General features: G+C 46.7%; 3 protein-coding genes across 3 annotated transcripts; 1 reads left to right on the forward strand and 2 right to left on the reverse strand.

The window, feature by feature from the left end:
* Positions 1-367: 367 nt before the first annotated feature.
* Positions 368-1055, forward strand: LOC133909771 (uncharacterized). Its single transcript, XM_062352326.1, has one exon. It carries the CDS (start codon positions 438-440, stop codon positions 900-902), a length of 465 nt encoding a protein of 154 aa, XP_062208310.1. The 5' UTR covers positions 368-437; the 3' UTR covers positions 903-1055.
* Positions 1056-8354: 7299 nt separating this feature from the next.
* LOC133895410 (uncharacterized) lies at positions 8355-9863 on the reverse strand. The gene has a single exon (XM_062335711.1). It carries the CDS (start codon positions 9801-9803, stop codon positions 8682-8684), a length of 1122 nt encoding a protein of 373 aa, XP_062191695.1. The 5' UTR covers positions 9804-9863; the 3' UTR covers positions 8355-8681.
* A 388-nt stretch (positions 9864-10251) lies between these two features.
* On the reverse strand, positions 10252-12032 carry LOC133909772 (aquaporin NIP4-1-like). The gene is made up of 5 exons (XM_062352327.1): positions 11678-12032; positions 11313-11525; positions 11012-11209; positions 10854-10915; positions 10252-10600 (listed from the first exon to the last, which is right to left on the reverse strand). The coding sequence occupies exons 1-5, from the start codon at positions 11819-11821 to the stop codon at positions 10327-10329; spliced, it is 891 nt and encodes a 296-aa protein (XP_062208311.1). The 5' UTR covers positions 11822-12032; the 3' UTR covers positions 10252-10326.
* Between the last annotated feature and the right edge of the window lie 795 nt (positions 12033-12827).

Here is a 12827-nt window from a genome sequence, read left to right on the forward strand (position 1 = left end):
AAAATTTAACTGGTACACACTATAGGAGAGAAGTCAAGTTGACCCGTATGGGTGCAGATGCACCAACGTCAAAATAAAAATTCAGTTATTTCTATCCTATTTTTACCATACATACACCTTTATAACCAAAATCATACACTCACATACCTAAGCGTCCAGCATGATGAGCATAATAAATTTTCCTCTAGCTTCGCCACTGACAAACTATGGACCGTTGGATCCACCCGTGTGTGAGTGAGTACATGTTTGAGTTGTACCGCGGTTTTTCTAAAATAAACTGTTTCACTCCGCTTCGCTCCTTCCTTTCCCCGCGTCTGCACCACCACCTCGCGTTGAGCTGTCCTCCCTTATTTACACGCTCACGCGCACGCGCACGCCACCTCATCGCGACTCACTAGACTAGCATCTCCGCGCGCTCTCTCTCTCTGAGTCTCGCCATGGCAATGGCTTACAGGCTCGTCGTCGCCGTCGTCTTCACCACGCTGCTCCTGCTCCGCGCGCGCCCCTCCACCGCCGACGCCACCAACCCGGCCGACTGCCCCTACCCGTGCTTCCCGCCTCCCACGGCGTCCGTCACCACCAACTGGCCGCCGCCACCGTCGTCCTCCTCGTACTCGTACCCGCCGCCCCCGTTGTCCTCCTCCAACACGCCGCCGTCGTCGTACTGGAACTACCCGCCGCCGCCAGGGGGCTACATTCCATACTACCAGCCTCCCAGCTCCGGCGGAGGCGGTGGAGGCGGGGGGTTCGGCTACCCGGCGCCGCCGCCGCCGAACCCCATCCTGCCGTGGTACCCCTGGTACTACAGGTCGCCGCCGTCGTCATCGGCCACGTCGGTGAGGAGGTGCTCTGTTCTTGGCACGGTGGCCACCGTAGCTGCTGGTTTCCTGATCATGTTTTAGTTAGGCACTTGCTTTTCCATTTTTCTTCTTCTCAGTTTTTTCTTTGTGAATTTATTCTGCAGAATTAAGGAATATATAATGTGACATGCATCATTACTATTGTACTATAGTATCAGCTACATATTGATAATCTATAGTTATTTTTTGCTTGAGTATTACTGTACTCGACTTTGGGTAGTGGTCTAGTGGAGCAACTATTGTTAGTCGTTGAGACTTGAGAGCATTATGCATGATATATGCATGGCTAGTGACTACAATGATCAGCCTTTTCCTCGGTGCCTCTCCTTTAGCTTTAGGTCATCTCTAACGGAACAGTCTTTCATCTGTAAATTACTGTGCCAACCGCTTTAATATCCTTTTATCGATCCCAACGCACCGCAAAGCACTCCAACACCGGATACGGATTGGAGTTGAAAGTTGGCAAATTTGCGGAGGAAAAAAAGATTTTCTTATTACTAGAGCTAAGTATGACTATGGATCCAAATAGAAGAGAAGAATAATAAAAAGTAAAAAATATGATAAATATTGGAGATAAAAAAATGGTATGCTGTAATAATAGTATTAAGAGATACTATAATAGTGTTATAAGGAACAAATTTTTAAATATCCATTAGAGATAGATTTGTATACTAGCAGTTCTACTTTTCTGTATAGGCTTTTCAGCGTTAAAATGTTCGATATTCCATTAAAATGCGCGTTATACGCTACTAGTTGCACTTAACAGCGAAGTAACTGACGGTACTGTGTTTGCAGGCTTCCACAATGATCAATTACTGTACCATGCATGAATTTAGATATCAATGTACCACATTTAAAATTCGCATTTAGTTCGTTTATTTGCGGAGTTACTTGAATGCAATCTTACTTGGCTGTAATAAACATGCTAATTACTGCTGTAGTACTCTCTCCTCGGGTCACAAATAAATATCGTTTTAAATATCACATGATTCTCAACTTTGATTACTATCTTTATTATAATATATTTATAAAATATAACGAAAATATACTACTACAAAACTACTTTTCAAGATAAATCTACTAGTATTATTTTCAAATATCTAAATTCAACATATAAAAAATAATTTCTAACTAAAATTTAAAATAGTTAATTACACGCAACTTAAAACGACTACACTATTTATAACCGGAGAGTAGTAAATTTCAGCCGTTCAGGCCCTAGGAACCTTCAGAAATTAATTTCCAAGCTTGATTTAGACTACTCGTACATGCGCGTGCATATGTAAACAAGAAAATGTTCGCAACCTTTTTTTCTCTCAAGATACTCTTCCCTCAGGGTCGTGAGTTCGCTTCGGTGATGGCATACTGCTACTATTCACCAATATTTTTCTTTTCAATTCTTATCCGAGGAGCGCAATTAAAAAGATTCAAAATTACACATGGGTGAGCAATGGACCTTTCAAATTCTTGCCATCCGTAGTGACCGAAAAAGTTTTTTGAGCAGTGTGGGTGGTGGCACAATCAAAGGAGATTAGAGAAACATATATATGTGCATGGGGCCAACTAGAGAGGTTGGAAGAAGGTTGGTGGATTCATTCCCATTTTTGGCGCTCGTCATCTCTGTGCCATCCAAAGCCCGGTCTGGTTTCTCTAGAGCAACGTACGTGGAGCCGTGGCCGGTGGACACATCTAGCGAGCGTAGACGATGAGCTACTAGAAGCCAATCTTTTTTCGCTCACTGCTAGAAGCCAATCAACTGAGTAGGAGTAACGAGCTAGCGTACATGCATGCATGCATGAAGGACCTGTTGATCCATCAGCTGCTTAATTAATTTCTTGGACCTTTTCGATCGGAAGGTCGAGACTGGTCGTCTCTGCAGGTTTGGTTTGGTTTGGTTTGCAAGGCAATAGTATATCGTCAACACGTACCGGCTCCGCTGTCAACAGAGTTGGTGACACATCGTCCTTCCGTCGTTGGGATTTGAAGTAAGCTTTGCCTGTAGCGAGGGAATCGCGCTCGTCGCGTCGTTGGCATCCAATCGTTCGCACAGTATATATTATGCGCTAGAATAGAAAAGGTTTTGCTGCACAACACGTACGATGCATGACCTTGATCGATCAAGTCTCCTTTGGCTTGCAAGCCATTTTGACTACAGGAAGCAAGCCAAGCTTGCTCATGGATGGTGAATAGTGTAGAAAGATAAATATGCTGTGATTATTATAGATGATTTATGTTATGCTTTGTAGATTGTTTATATAGAGTATATGATGATTTAGATTTTATAATCCTAGATGTTAGATGAAAACTAATCATATCTTATTATAATAGCCGTATTCTTACATATCATTCATCATATACTCTAACATCTCTGTAGTCGTAGCGTGAGTAATGCGGATGCCCATACTAGAGTGAAAGGTGACAAATTGCTCAAGATGATGATAGCCATTTTGTTGCCAAAGTAACCGAGAGCTAGGTGACCGTAGAGGAGGATGCAGAGCTAAAGCACCTATATGAGCACACGCGTACACAAAGTTAGGTTGATCCGTTCGAGGACCTCGACTGGCTATGGCGACACTCTCGATGGGGCGACGATGTTGTCCTGGAGGTGTTGGAGGAAGACGCTAACTCAGAACGATAGCTGGTGTGGTGATGAGAACAAGTATCATGGAGGTGTAGTCACTACTTGGAGAGGCGGTGACCCCAGCGATGATTGCGTGACCACAAGTGTCAGTGCTGCAGCTATGATGGGTGATGCAGCGATAGACTCGTTTCTTGGTGGTGTGACGGGCTTGTGCTTGCGGACGACGGGCCGTCGACGACGATTCGATGTGATGATGATGATAGACGGGGGGCTCGGAAGGCCACAAATGAGGGCCATATCGACCAGCACGTCGCGTCTAGCCGTAGTGCCATTGGAGGAGAAGAGACGCCAAAGAAGTCGACGTTGAGGCGGTGAAGTCCAGAGACGAGGAACGTCGATGGGTTGACAGGGCGACACAAACCGATCTATTGATCGGGAAAAAAAATAGAGAAAGTCCAATCTAAAGATGGAGAAAAACTCTAATTAGTGGTCTATCTATGCATCGCGACACGACTAAACTAAGGTTGCTCAGCCTCCATAAGAGATTATGGAGATCACATCATCTCTCAGAGATGAGGCGACGGAAGCTGTGGAGACGAGGGCTCAGGAGCGGCGTCGGTTCCATAGCATGTAGAAAGATTAATATATTACGATATCTATATAGAAAGATGAATATACTATGATAATTATAGATAAATATTAAGCATAGTTGGTTATTTATATAAGTACATAGTAGCTTTATTTTAAACAATTTTAAATATAAAATTAAAACTAATCTTACTGTACCTAACAACCAGATTCTTACCTACCATTTATCATATACTTAATAGTAGATCTTTAGAGAGAAGTGATGTCAGAACAACTTTCTGACCACCGGCCGGCGCAAGAACCAACCATGTCCAGGAAAGTTTCCTGCTTGCGTGCGCAGATGAGCATGTAGAATAGCAGATGCAGTGTCGTTGCCGCGAAGCTTCGCGTGGAACAGCGCAGAACAGAACGACGCCTCCACACCGGTGAAGGAAGGAAAGCAGCAAATAAAGGACATGCCGGGAGAACGAAAGAATAAAGCCTATTTACAAAAAAGCTCGTGCTGATGGGTGGCGCCAAAAGGTGTCATGCAAGTATTGTCCAATCACAACAAAAATCAAACCAGAAAAAAGATTGGGGTGTCACGACATGATTGGATTCCCTACCCACAAAAGGCCTCTCTTTTCTCATGACACGGAACACATAGAAAACTCGACATATCTCGTGACAATTATCATGGATGCTAACATAAAACAGCTATTGATTCCAAATAGCCATGATTAGTGAACAGGTAATTTCGAGACTTTCAAAGAAAAAAATCTAATGAGAATTCTTTAGAGATCATGCGATGTGCACGCCGGTGCTGACTGATGAGCCACAATCTACTGCTGACCGCTGAACCTGCACAGAGAATGATGCATGGGAGCACTGACACACACACACGTGTCAATGCGTTCTGACCAGATCGGAGGGGTACCCGTCTACTACCTCTAGCCTCTGCGCACCCCAAGGTGATCTTGGAAGATGCAACGGACATGCATGCAGTCACGAATGCTGCACATTCCATCTCTAGACATGGATGCAGTGATGCAATCATGAAAACAAGCAGAACTCGCTGGCATGGATGCAGAGTAGAAGAAAATTTGAAATGCAATCCATTATTCTCAGTTGCATGGCACAAACTCCCTTTTGGCTAATTCTGAAGCAGTGAATTCTCGCTTCAAGAGTACCAGCCCCACACAAAAATAAGGGCCGGAAAAGGGCTCTTGCCTCAAATGTGGGCAACAATTTAGCAAGCTGCAGGTAAGGAGTTGCTCTCTTCAGCTATGGTAGAACAAGTGCGGCAATAGTTGAGTGCATATTGTACCTTTGCCTGCGATGCAAGACATCATTTTGAAGCCAGGTTAACGAGGTGACCTTCGTGCTTCAGTACTCATAACGCACATGATCGAACAAGGTACTCTCACACTTGACCAGAATCTACCAGTAACCGGAGAAAAAAAGCGAAAGCTTGCAACTGCAGCAAGCCAACTACTCCCTCCCGTCTCCAAAAAGAAGTCGTTTTGGGCCTTAATTCGTATACCAAGGAGTGGTTAATTAGGTAGGAGTAGACTATTCTCTGTTTTGCTCATATTAAATGTTCCTTCAAATCTTTGTTCTGCAGATTTTTTTTATTTTTTGCCTCCGCCTACGTAGCGCGTATTCGTTTTTTTTTCAATTGCGGCCGTGCGTACCTTGCTGCTAATCGCAGCTGCGCTGCTTTTTCAATTCGCTCACGCCCAAGTTTTGGATGGTGCCGTGCGCCTATGCAAGTCCTGCCAACACATCAAACTGCATGCTAAGCCAAAATCACTTTGCCACACATGGGAGGAAGCTAACAGTCCTGAGTAGAGATGGATTTGAACATAGAACCACCTGATGAAAAGACGGACCTGATCTTGAAACTACTCGAACAATACGGTAACAATGTTCTTTTTACCGTGCAACAAGTCTTTTCCAACCTAATCATGTTTTTGGCATTCTAGATGATAATGACAATGATTTGGAAAGGGGGGGGGGGGGGGATTCACTTGAACTTGGAACCACCTGTAGAAGATGCTAACGGTAAGTCTCTTGTTTTCTTTGTTTTTTTTTGAGATTAATACAACGCTCATTTTACCATGCAACAATATTTATAACCTAAATACAGATGCTTTTAGCATTCTAGATATAATGACAATGATTTGGAAGGGGGATTGACTTAAACTTGGAACCACCTGTAGAAGATGCTAATGGTAAGTCTCTTGTTTTCTTTGTTTCTTTTGAGATTAATACTAGCAAGAAACTTCTGATTAACAACAAAGCTCCATAACCGAAGTAGTGGGCTTCCTCTCTACCTAAATCGCCACAACTGATGAAACCAGATGAAAATACACACACCACATCATATAACACAAAAGGATGCATGGATTCATATATGACGAGCAGCAACGCCAATAACAAAAGCAAAGCACACCATGTCCATCTCCGAAAAGAAACTGTCACATGCTCGGGATTGATTTAGAAGGGTGTGGCCTGGCCTCCCTTTCGGTTTTCAAAAGAGACGCTTCTTTACATTTTCTATGCTGAGCTAACCATAGTTACCAGGAATGCAACACAAGGCTAGTGCCACGGGCAGCAGAAAAGGAAACAGATATGTGGCATAGCAGCCAACGCTGAAGACTTCCTCAAATGAAAGAGATACGTTGTGCTTCCTTTGTCTTCTCTATCATGTGAATCGGCATCAAGTTGTCCCAATGACCACCTTTTACATTTCAAATTGAGAATTCAGCATTGCACACCTTCGCACAGCTGTGCGCAATTTACATAAAAACGGAAGATTACGTGATGATTTCAAGCATTTACCATAGACTTGTAATCTCTAAACTCTAGTGCAACATTTTAAGCTATCATGGAAGTAGAGGAAAAACTGGCTGATGGATGGGCGACAAATAGGCAGCTCTGACCTTGTCAAAAGCTTCCAGGAATGCGATTTACAGTGGATGTAAAAAAATAGAGGAAGATACCCTAACAATTACCAATATGGAAAGAAATTGGTGAAGACTGTAACATAGGTCCAAGTTGACGACCAAAGATATGTATAGAGTGAGGAACCACAAAACATAAGGAGAAAGGTCATGTACATGCCGAAATCTATAGAGAAAAAGATTAAGGCTATGTTTTAGTATGTCCTAAACCAACCTTACCAAAAGTTGGCTAGTCCTAGAGTTCATTTAGATGGTTGCGAAATTTTGGAAGCCCATGCCTCCTTGGTCATTATTCATATCCCACTCACTAATCCTTGGCCAAATTGGATACACCCGGAGAGGGAGAACAAATAAATGAGCACTTCAGAACATTAAGGTCAGATGAAGCCTGAAGGTAACTTTAAGATGTTAACTGAACAGGAGACAGTTATTCAGGTCGATACACAAGTGCAAAGCAGTTTTCTCAAACACCGCATGAGTAGTGAAGACTACAACAAAGGTCCAAGTTGATGAGAACTTATGATATGATCCTAAGTATATAGAGTAAGGAACCATAAAGCATAAGCAAAAGGTTGTGTACATGCAGATATCTACTGGAAGAAGATTTGTGCCCAAACAAACCTTGCCAAAAATTTAGCTAGCCTGAAAAATTTAAACACTCATTTGGATGGTTGACAAACTTTTGCAAGCCATTGCCTCCTTGGTCAAATCATTTCTTCCAATCCTAGGCGAAACTGGTTATACCCGATGAGGAACAGAGTTTCAAGATGTAACCAACAAAAAAAACAAATGCACTCTTCAGAGTTACCACTAAGATCAGATAAATGTACTTAAGATATTGACCGAACAGCTGGGTGTGGGTTTATTCAGATTGGTGCACAAGTGACTCTTTATAAGAGAGGATTGAAGTGCCACTTCTTGCATAAAACATAAAGTCGTCAATACTTGATGTCTTGAAGAACTATTTACGAACAATTTTATCAATATAGCATAGCTTATGGAAAAGCTTATGTATTCCTGTCATTGTATTTTCTATTTCACAGCACATGGTCCGCAAGGTCCTGAGTTCTGACTCTATTGACCATTGATGTGGCTCACAGAATAGATGCAGAACCAGTTCATTTCACTCTCACTCTATCCCGAATTTCAGAAGAAGTTAAGTCTAGGAATTATTCAATTTGATGCACAAGACCGAGGCTTCTCAATCATGATAAGCTTAATCACATAAGTTGCATCCAGAAAAGGGAACAATTGTAGCAAATAAGCAGCAAATCTGTCACAGGACTATGGAAGAGAGCCACGGGAATAAGTTATGCTTGATACACTTTGCTAAGTCATGCACTGCACCGCTCAATTAAGGATTTCTGCTTGGGCCTTGGATTGGTTCATAATTGAGACCTCTCATTATTTCCTACGAAATTCCAGGAGGCTAACTGCTACAGAACATGTTTGGATCTATCGGATAGGATTGCAAATGTTAGTATTACACATCCGCTTAACTAACGTAGCACATCATACAAACAAAGTTGGGAATCATAGGATCACCAACCTGAATACATCAGTTTTCGAACAAAAGATGTATTGTTATACTTTAATAATCGATATCAGAACACATAACTCATCACTGCGAAGCAGCAAAACAATCAAAACTTTCGCACACCAGCATCAGAACTACTAAACGTAAATAGATTTGAGCACATTTTAATCTCACTTATCTTGTCGAAGTCTGCGAAGCAAGTCCAAGATAGGCCCAGAAGACTCGGCCTCCGCAGCCAGCTCCCTCACCATCACATCCGCAGCCCTCAAGTCCTCCCGCATATCCGCATTCAAAACAAGATGGGAGAAATGATTGTCCAGCACCACTCCCAGCACCCTGGCCAACGCTCCAAACGATGGCACACTGTCACACTGCTCCAATCCGAGCATCCCCGCAGCCTCGGGAGACGCCTGCGCCTCTGGGAACCTCCTGTACTTCTCAATCCACTTGTTGAGGTACCTCATCAGCCTGACCACCTCCCCGCCATCGAGCTCGGCCACGGCAGCACCAAGCACGATAGAGTCCACATTCCCCGACGCAAACAGGTAATGCAGGCACACTTCAGGTGAGGTGAAACCGTCGTGGCCCATCATGAGCAGCAGCGCGGCCCGCCTCGCCGCGGCATTGACCTTCTTCCCCGCGCCCTTCTCCCGGCACCTGTTGACAGCAAGCACCGCGGCGTCATTCCAACGGTTCTTGACGTCCACCATGGAATCGTAGGCCTTCACGGAGGCCGGCGAGAGGAAGCAGCGGAGCGCAGCGAGGAGCTCGGAGGATCGGAGATCGGCGGCCTGGCGGAGGATGGCGCAGACGAGGTCGGCGCGGTCCTGCTCGGAGAGCGAGGAGATGAGGTCGGGCGGCGGGTGCGGGAGGAGGCGAGACTCCGCGAGGGCAAGGAGGACGTCGTGCTCGGCGAGACGAGCCGCCCTGGAGGCGACGAGGGAGGCGATGGCGGCGGGGAAGTAGGGGGCGAGAGCCTGGATGGCCTCGGGGAGGCTCGGGGGCGGGGGCGGGAGGGAGAGGGACTGGGAGAGCGTGGTGAGGAAGGAGCCGAGGAGAGTGCGGAGGCGCGGGAGGGAAGAGCAGGAGGAGAGGGATGCGACGAGGAAGGAAGCGGCGGTGCCGAGGGTGGGGTCGGCGGGGGAGAGCGACCAGGCGGAGGGCGGGATCGGGGTGGGGTGCGCGGAGGAGGTCGGCGGTGGTGGCGCGGCACCAGGAGTGAGAACGATGGGGTGGGCGCCCGCAGCGGCGGGGGTGGCGGCGGGGTTGGTGATGGCGGCAAGGAGGGTCATCGTGCCGGCGCCGACGAAACGAAGGGAGAGGAGAGGAGAGGGGTTAGGGTTTTGGGGGGATAAATGGGGCGGCGCTTGTTGATGTTAATGCTATTCGACTGAAATGGGCCTCACTTTTGTAGTTGGGCCGGGCCGGGCCGGGTGGGGTTCCCCTTTTCCTTCACTCCCGTACTTGGGCTGGGTTGGGCTGGACTGTAAACAATTTCCTTCCTCTAAAAAAGTAAAGAGAGAGAGAGAGAGAGAGACAGAGAGAGAAAGAAAATGGAGACTAGCGAAAGAACCAAAAAAGAAAAGGAAAGATCCGTGGCAAGCTCAGACTGACATAATATTGAGGCAGCGTATATGGAGACGATTTCTCTAATTTAACTGCACGTGTGTCGTTGACAAACGCAAGTAACGTGAGAGGATCTCTCCAGCATACACAGCCATTTGGTTCCTTCTATTTCTATAGCGTCTTCTCCTGCGATGTCTATTTCCTTCGGATCTACGTTGCACCGAGCGCGTGGATCGACTGCGGCGGCGGCTAGTAGTTCTGCGATGCGACAGCTGCTCCAGCCGCGCGCGGCGTGAGCGTGAGCGTGAGCGCACTTCTGGTTCTGGGCGCGACCGCTTCGAATTCGCCGCCGCAGAGGAAGGCGAGGGTGCTGTCGGAGCGCCTGACGGCCCGGTTGCAGAGCGCGCCGAGTAGCATGCCGGAGACGGGCGCGACGAGGTAGATCCACACGGAGGTGTACCTGCCGAGCACGATGGCCGGGCCCAGGGTCCTCACCGGGTTCATCGACCCTCCTGACACGGGCCTGCAAGCATGCATGCGCTCAGCAATGCAACGACATCGATTTGATTGGTACGTATATGGTGCACTTGCACTCTCTCAACAAACAAGAAGATAGTTTCAAAAATTGTTGTTAGTGTTTCTTATATAACATCGCTATGTTAATGATATATGGATTCAGGTCAAACATGTTATTATCATAATAGATAGTATATTAGGGATTTGGTAGTTATTTCATGATATATCATGGATTTATCCTTTCAAAAAAAAGATAGTACCCAATGATGAGGCCGAGGGTGCCAACAGTAGCTCCAATGGCCAGCCCTGCCACCTTGTGATTCTGCATTCACAAATCGTCAGCCAAAAATTCAGACCCTGTTAGTCCTTGGCAAATCTCACTTGGATTAATTTAGAACAGTAATGAACGAGGACGCACGACTGAGCCTCTGGAGACGGTGGCGATGACGACCATGAGCACGGCGGAGCCGAGGAACTCCAGCAGGAACGGCAGCCTCGTGTGGCCGGCCATCGGGACCGTCCCGTAGAAGTGCTCCTCCCGCGGCTTCATGACGCCGTTCACCGACAGGCAGGCCAGCACCGAGCCTCCCAGCTGAACCATCACGTAGAGAGGCAGCTGCAAGCGCACGAGTTCAGGCAGTTGGCATAGAGCACAGTGCGGCACTGTGAAGCGTGCCTGAATCTAGAGTGGCGTCGAGGAGATCGCTCGATGGGCGTACCTTCGTCCAGGGAAAGTATCGGAAGACGGTGAAGGTGACGGTCACGGCGGGGTTGAAGTGGGCGGGGCCGAGCCAGGCGAGCACGAACGCCACGGTGAGCGCGACGACGAGGCACACCATGGGGAACGTCAGCGTGTGGTACATCTCCTGCATCAGCGCCGCCACGCCCGACCAGAACACCACCAGGAACGCCGCCGCGCCTTCCACTAGCAGCTGCTCGCTCCATCATCGATCAGTTCCATCGCGCACGGAGAATTACAAGAGATTAGAGTTTTAATGGGCACGGCGCTTTCTTTAATCAGATCAGCTTGAAAACTGCTGTAATAAATCTCAGCTCTGAGCTCGTTACTTTACAGATCACGTACCTCCCGTACGAGATGCCCGATGGCTAGACCTCTGCTGACATGATCGGCGGCCCGTTCCTGATCACGGCAAGGCTGCTCCAGATCCTGTCCATTCGCCGCGGCATCGTCGCCGGCGACGTCTTTCCCGACATGGTCCATTGTCATTTCCCCCGCTGCTGCTCCTTCTGCCCGCCCTCCAAGTTTAACCTTCTACGGTCAAGTACGGATTTCGAACAACGGTGCCAACTACTGCAAGAACAAACACACGCTCACACCCTTGGCGTGTCAAAAATGAAAGATCCGGAACCGGGCGAACTTGCAGTTGATAGCTCGTCGTTTTTGAGGGCTTTGTACTGTAAGTGAATCAAACTGAATCGTCCATGTGCATGCTTCAGTCGCTTTGCGTGCTCCCCCCGAATTCTTGATCCGTCCAACGAGAAGCGGTTAAGTTGGTTCAGGTCAACTGTGAATCTGTTATCGCTGATCTGATCACCACCTTAAGCTGTTCAGTGATCAGGCTGAGTATTAGCAAGAAGAACAGCCGTGTAAAAAATAATTAACCGCAGCAAGTTACTGGAACATGCTGCTGGGAAATATTCTGGTGTCATCTCTGAAAGAGCTCCGGCACTCTTCCCTGTGACGCCGTCCGGGTGTCGATTCTCCAGTGAAAACGCAGTGCGAATTGCTAGATTTATTCAGAAATGAGATGCGAAACGGATTTTTTAAAATAATATTATTTTATTAGAAAATTATAAAAATATTATCTAAAATCAGTAAAATGAGTAAATAAGTACATGTCGGTACGCGAAGTACCGACTTAGGACCTTTCGATACTCCGCGTGCTGACAACCTACGTGGTAGTAGGCTCGTGAACCTGTTGACATGCAAATGCGGTCAAATAGGCATGTCGGCACTCCATGTGCCGACAGACCCCCGCGTACCTGCGGACATGTTGTCGACCGAGGGTACGAGCCTACAAACCTGCAACACGTGTGTCCTGACAAGTAAACTTTTTGTTTTTGTTTTCTTTGGGAAAAGAAACATTTTTAATGGGATGGTAAATAGCAGTGAAATACGTTTATAATATTGAAATGTTAAATTGTGCGAAGCACCGATGGGGCAAGGAACGACTCTAACAACGACAGTGTCATGTTCGGTACAATTTTCATAC

The sequence above is a fragment of the Phragmites australis genome, chromosome 2 (assembly GCF_958298935.1).
Source record: "Phragmites australis chromosome 2, lpPhrAust1.1, whole genome shotgun sequence".
NCBI lineage: Eukaryota > Viridiplantae > Streptophyta > Magnoliopsida > Poales > Poaceae > Phragmites > Phragmites australis.

Coding starts and splice junctions, on each gene's coding strand:
- LOC133909771 (XM_062352326.1), top strand. CDS start 438: ATGGCAATGGCTTACAGGCTCGTCGTCGCCGTCGTCTTCACCACGCTG.
- LOC133895410 (XM_062335711.1), bottom strand. CDS start 9,803: ATGACCCTCCTTGCCGCCATCACCAACCCCGCCGCCACCCCCGCCGCT.
- LOC133909772 (XM_062352327.1), bottom strand. CDS start 11,821: ATGACAATGGACCATGTCGGGAAAGACGTCGCCGGCGACGATGCCGCG. Junction 11,526..11,677: donor TCGGGCATCTCGTACGGGAG/GTACGTGATCTG, acceptor TGGAGCGAGCAG/CTGCTAGTGGAAGGCGCGGC. Junction 11,210..11,312: donor GATACTTTCCCTGGACGAAG/GTACGCCCATCG, acceptor GTGCGCTTGCAG/CTGCCTCTCTACGTGATGGT.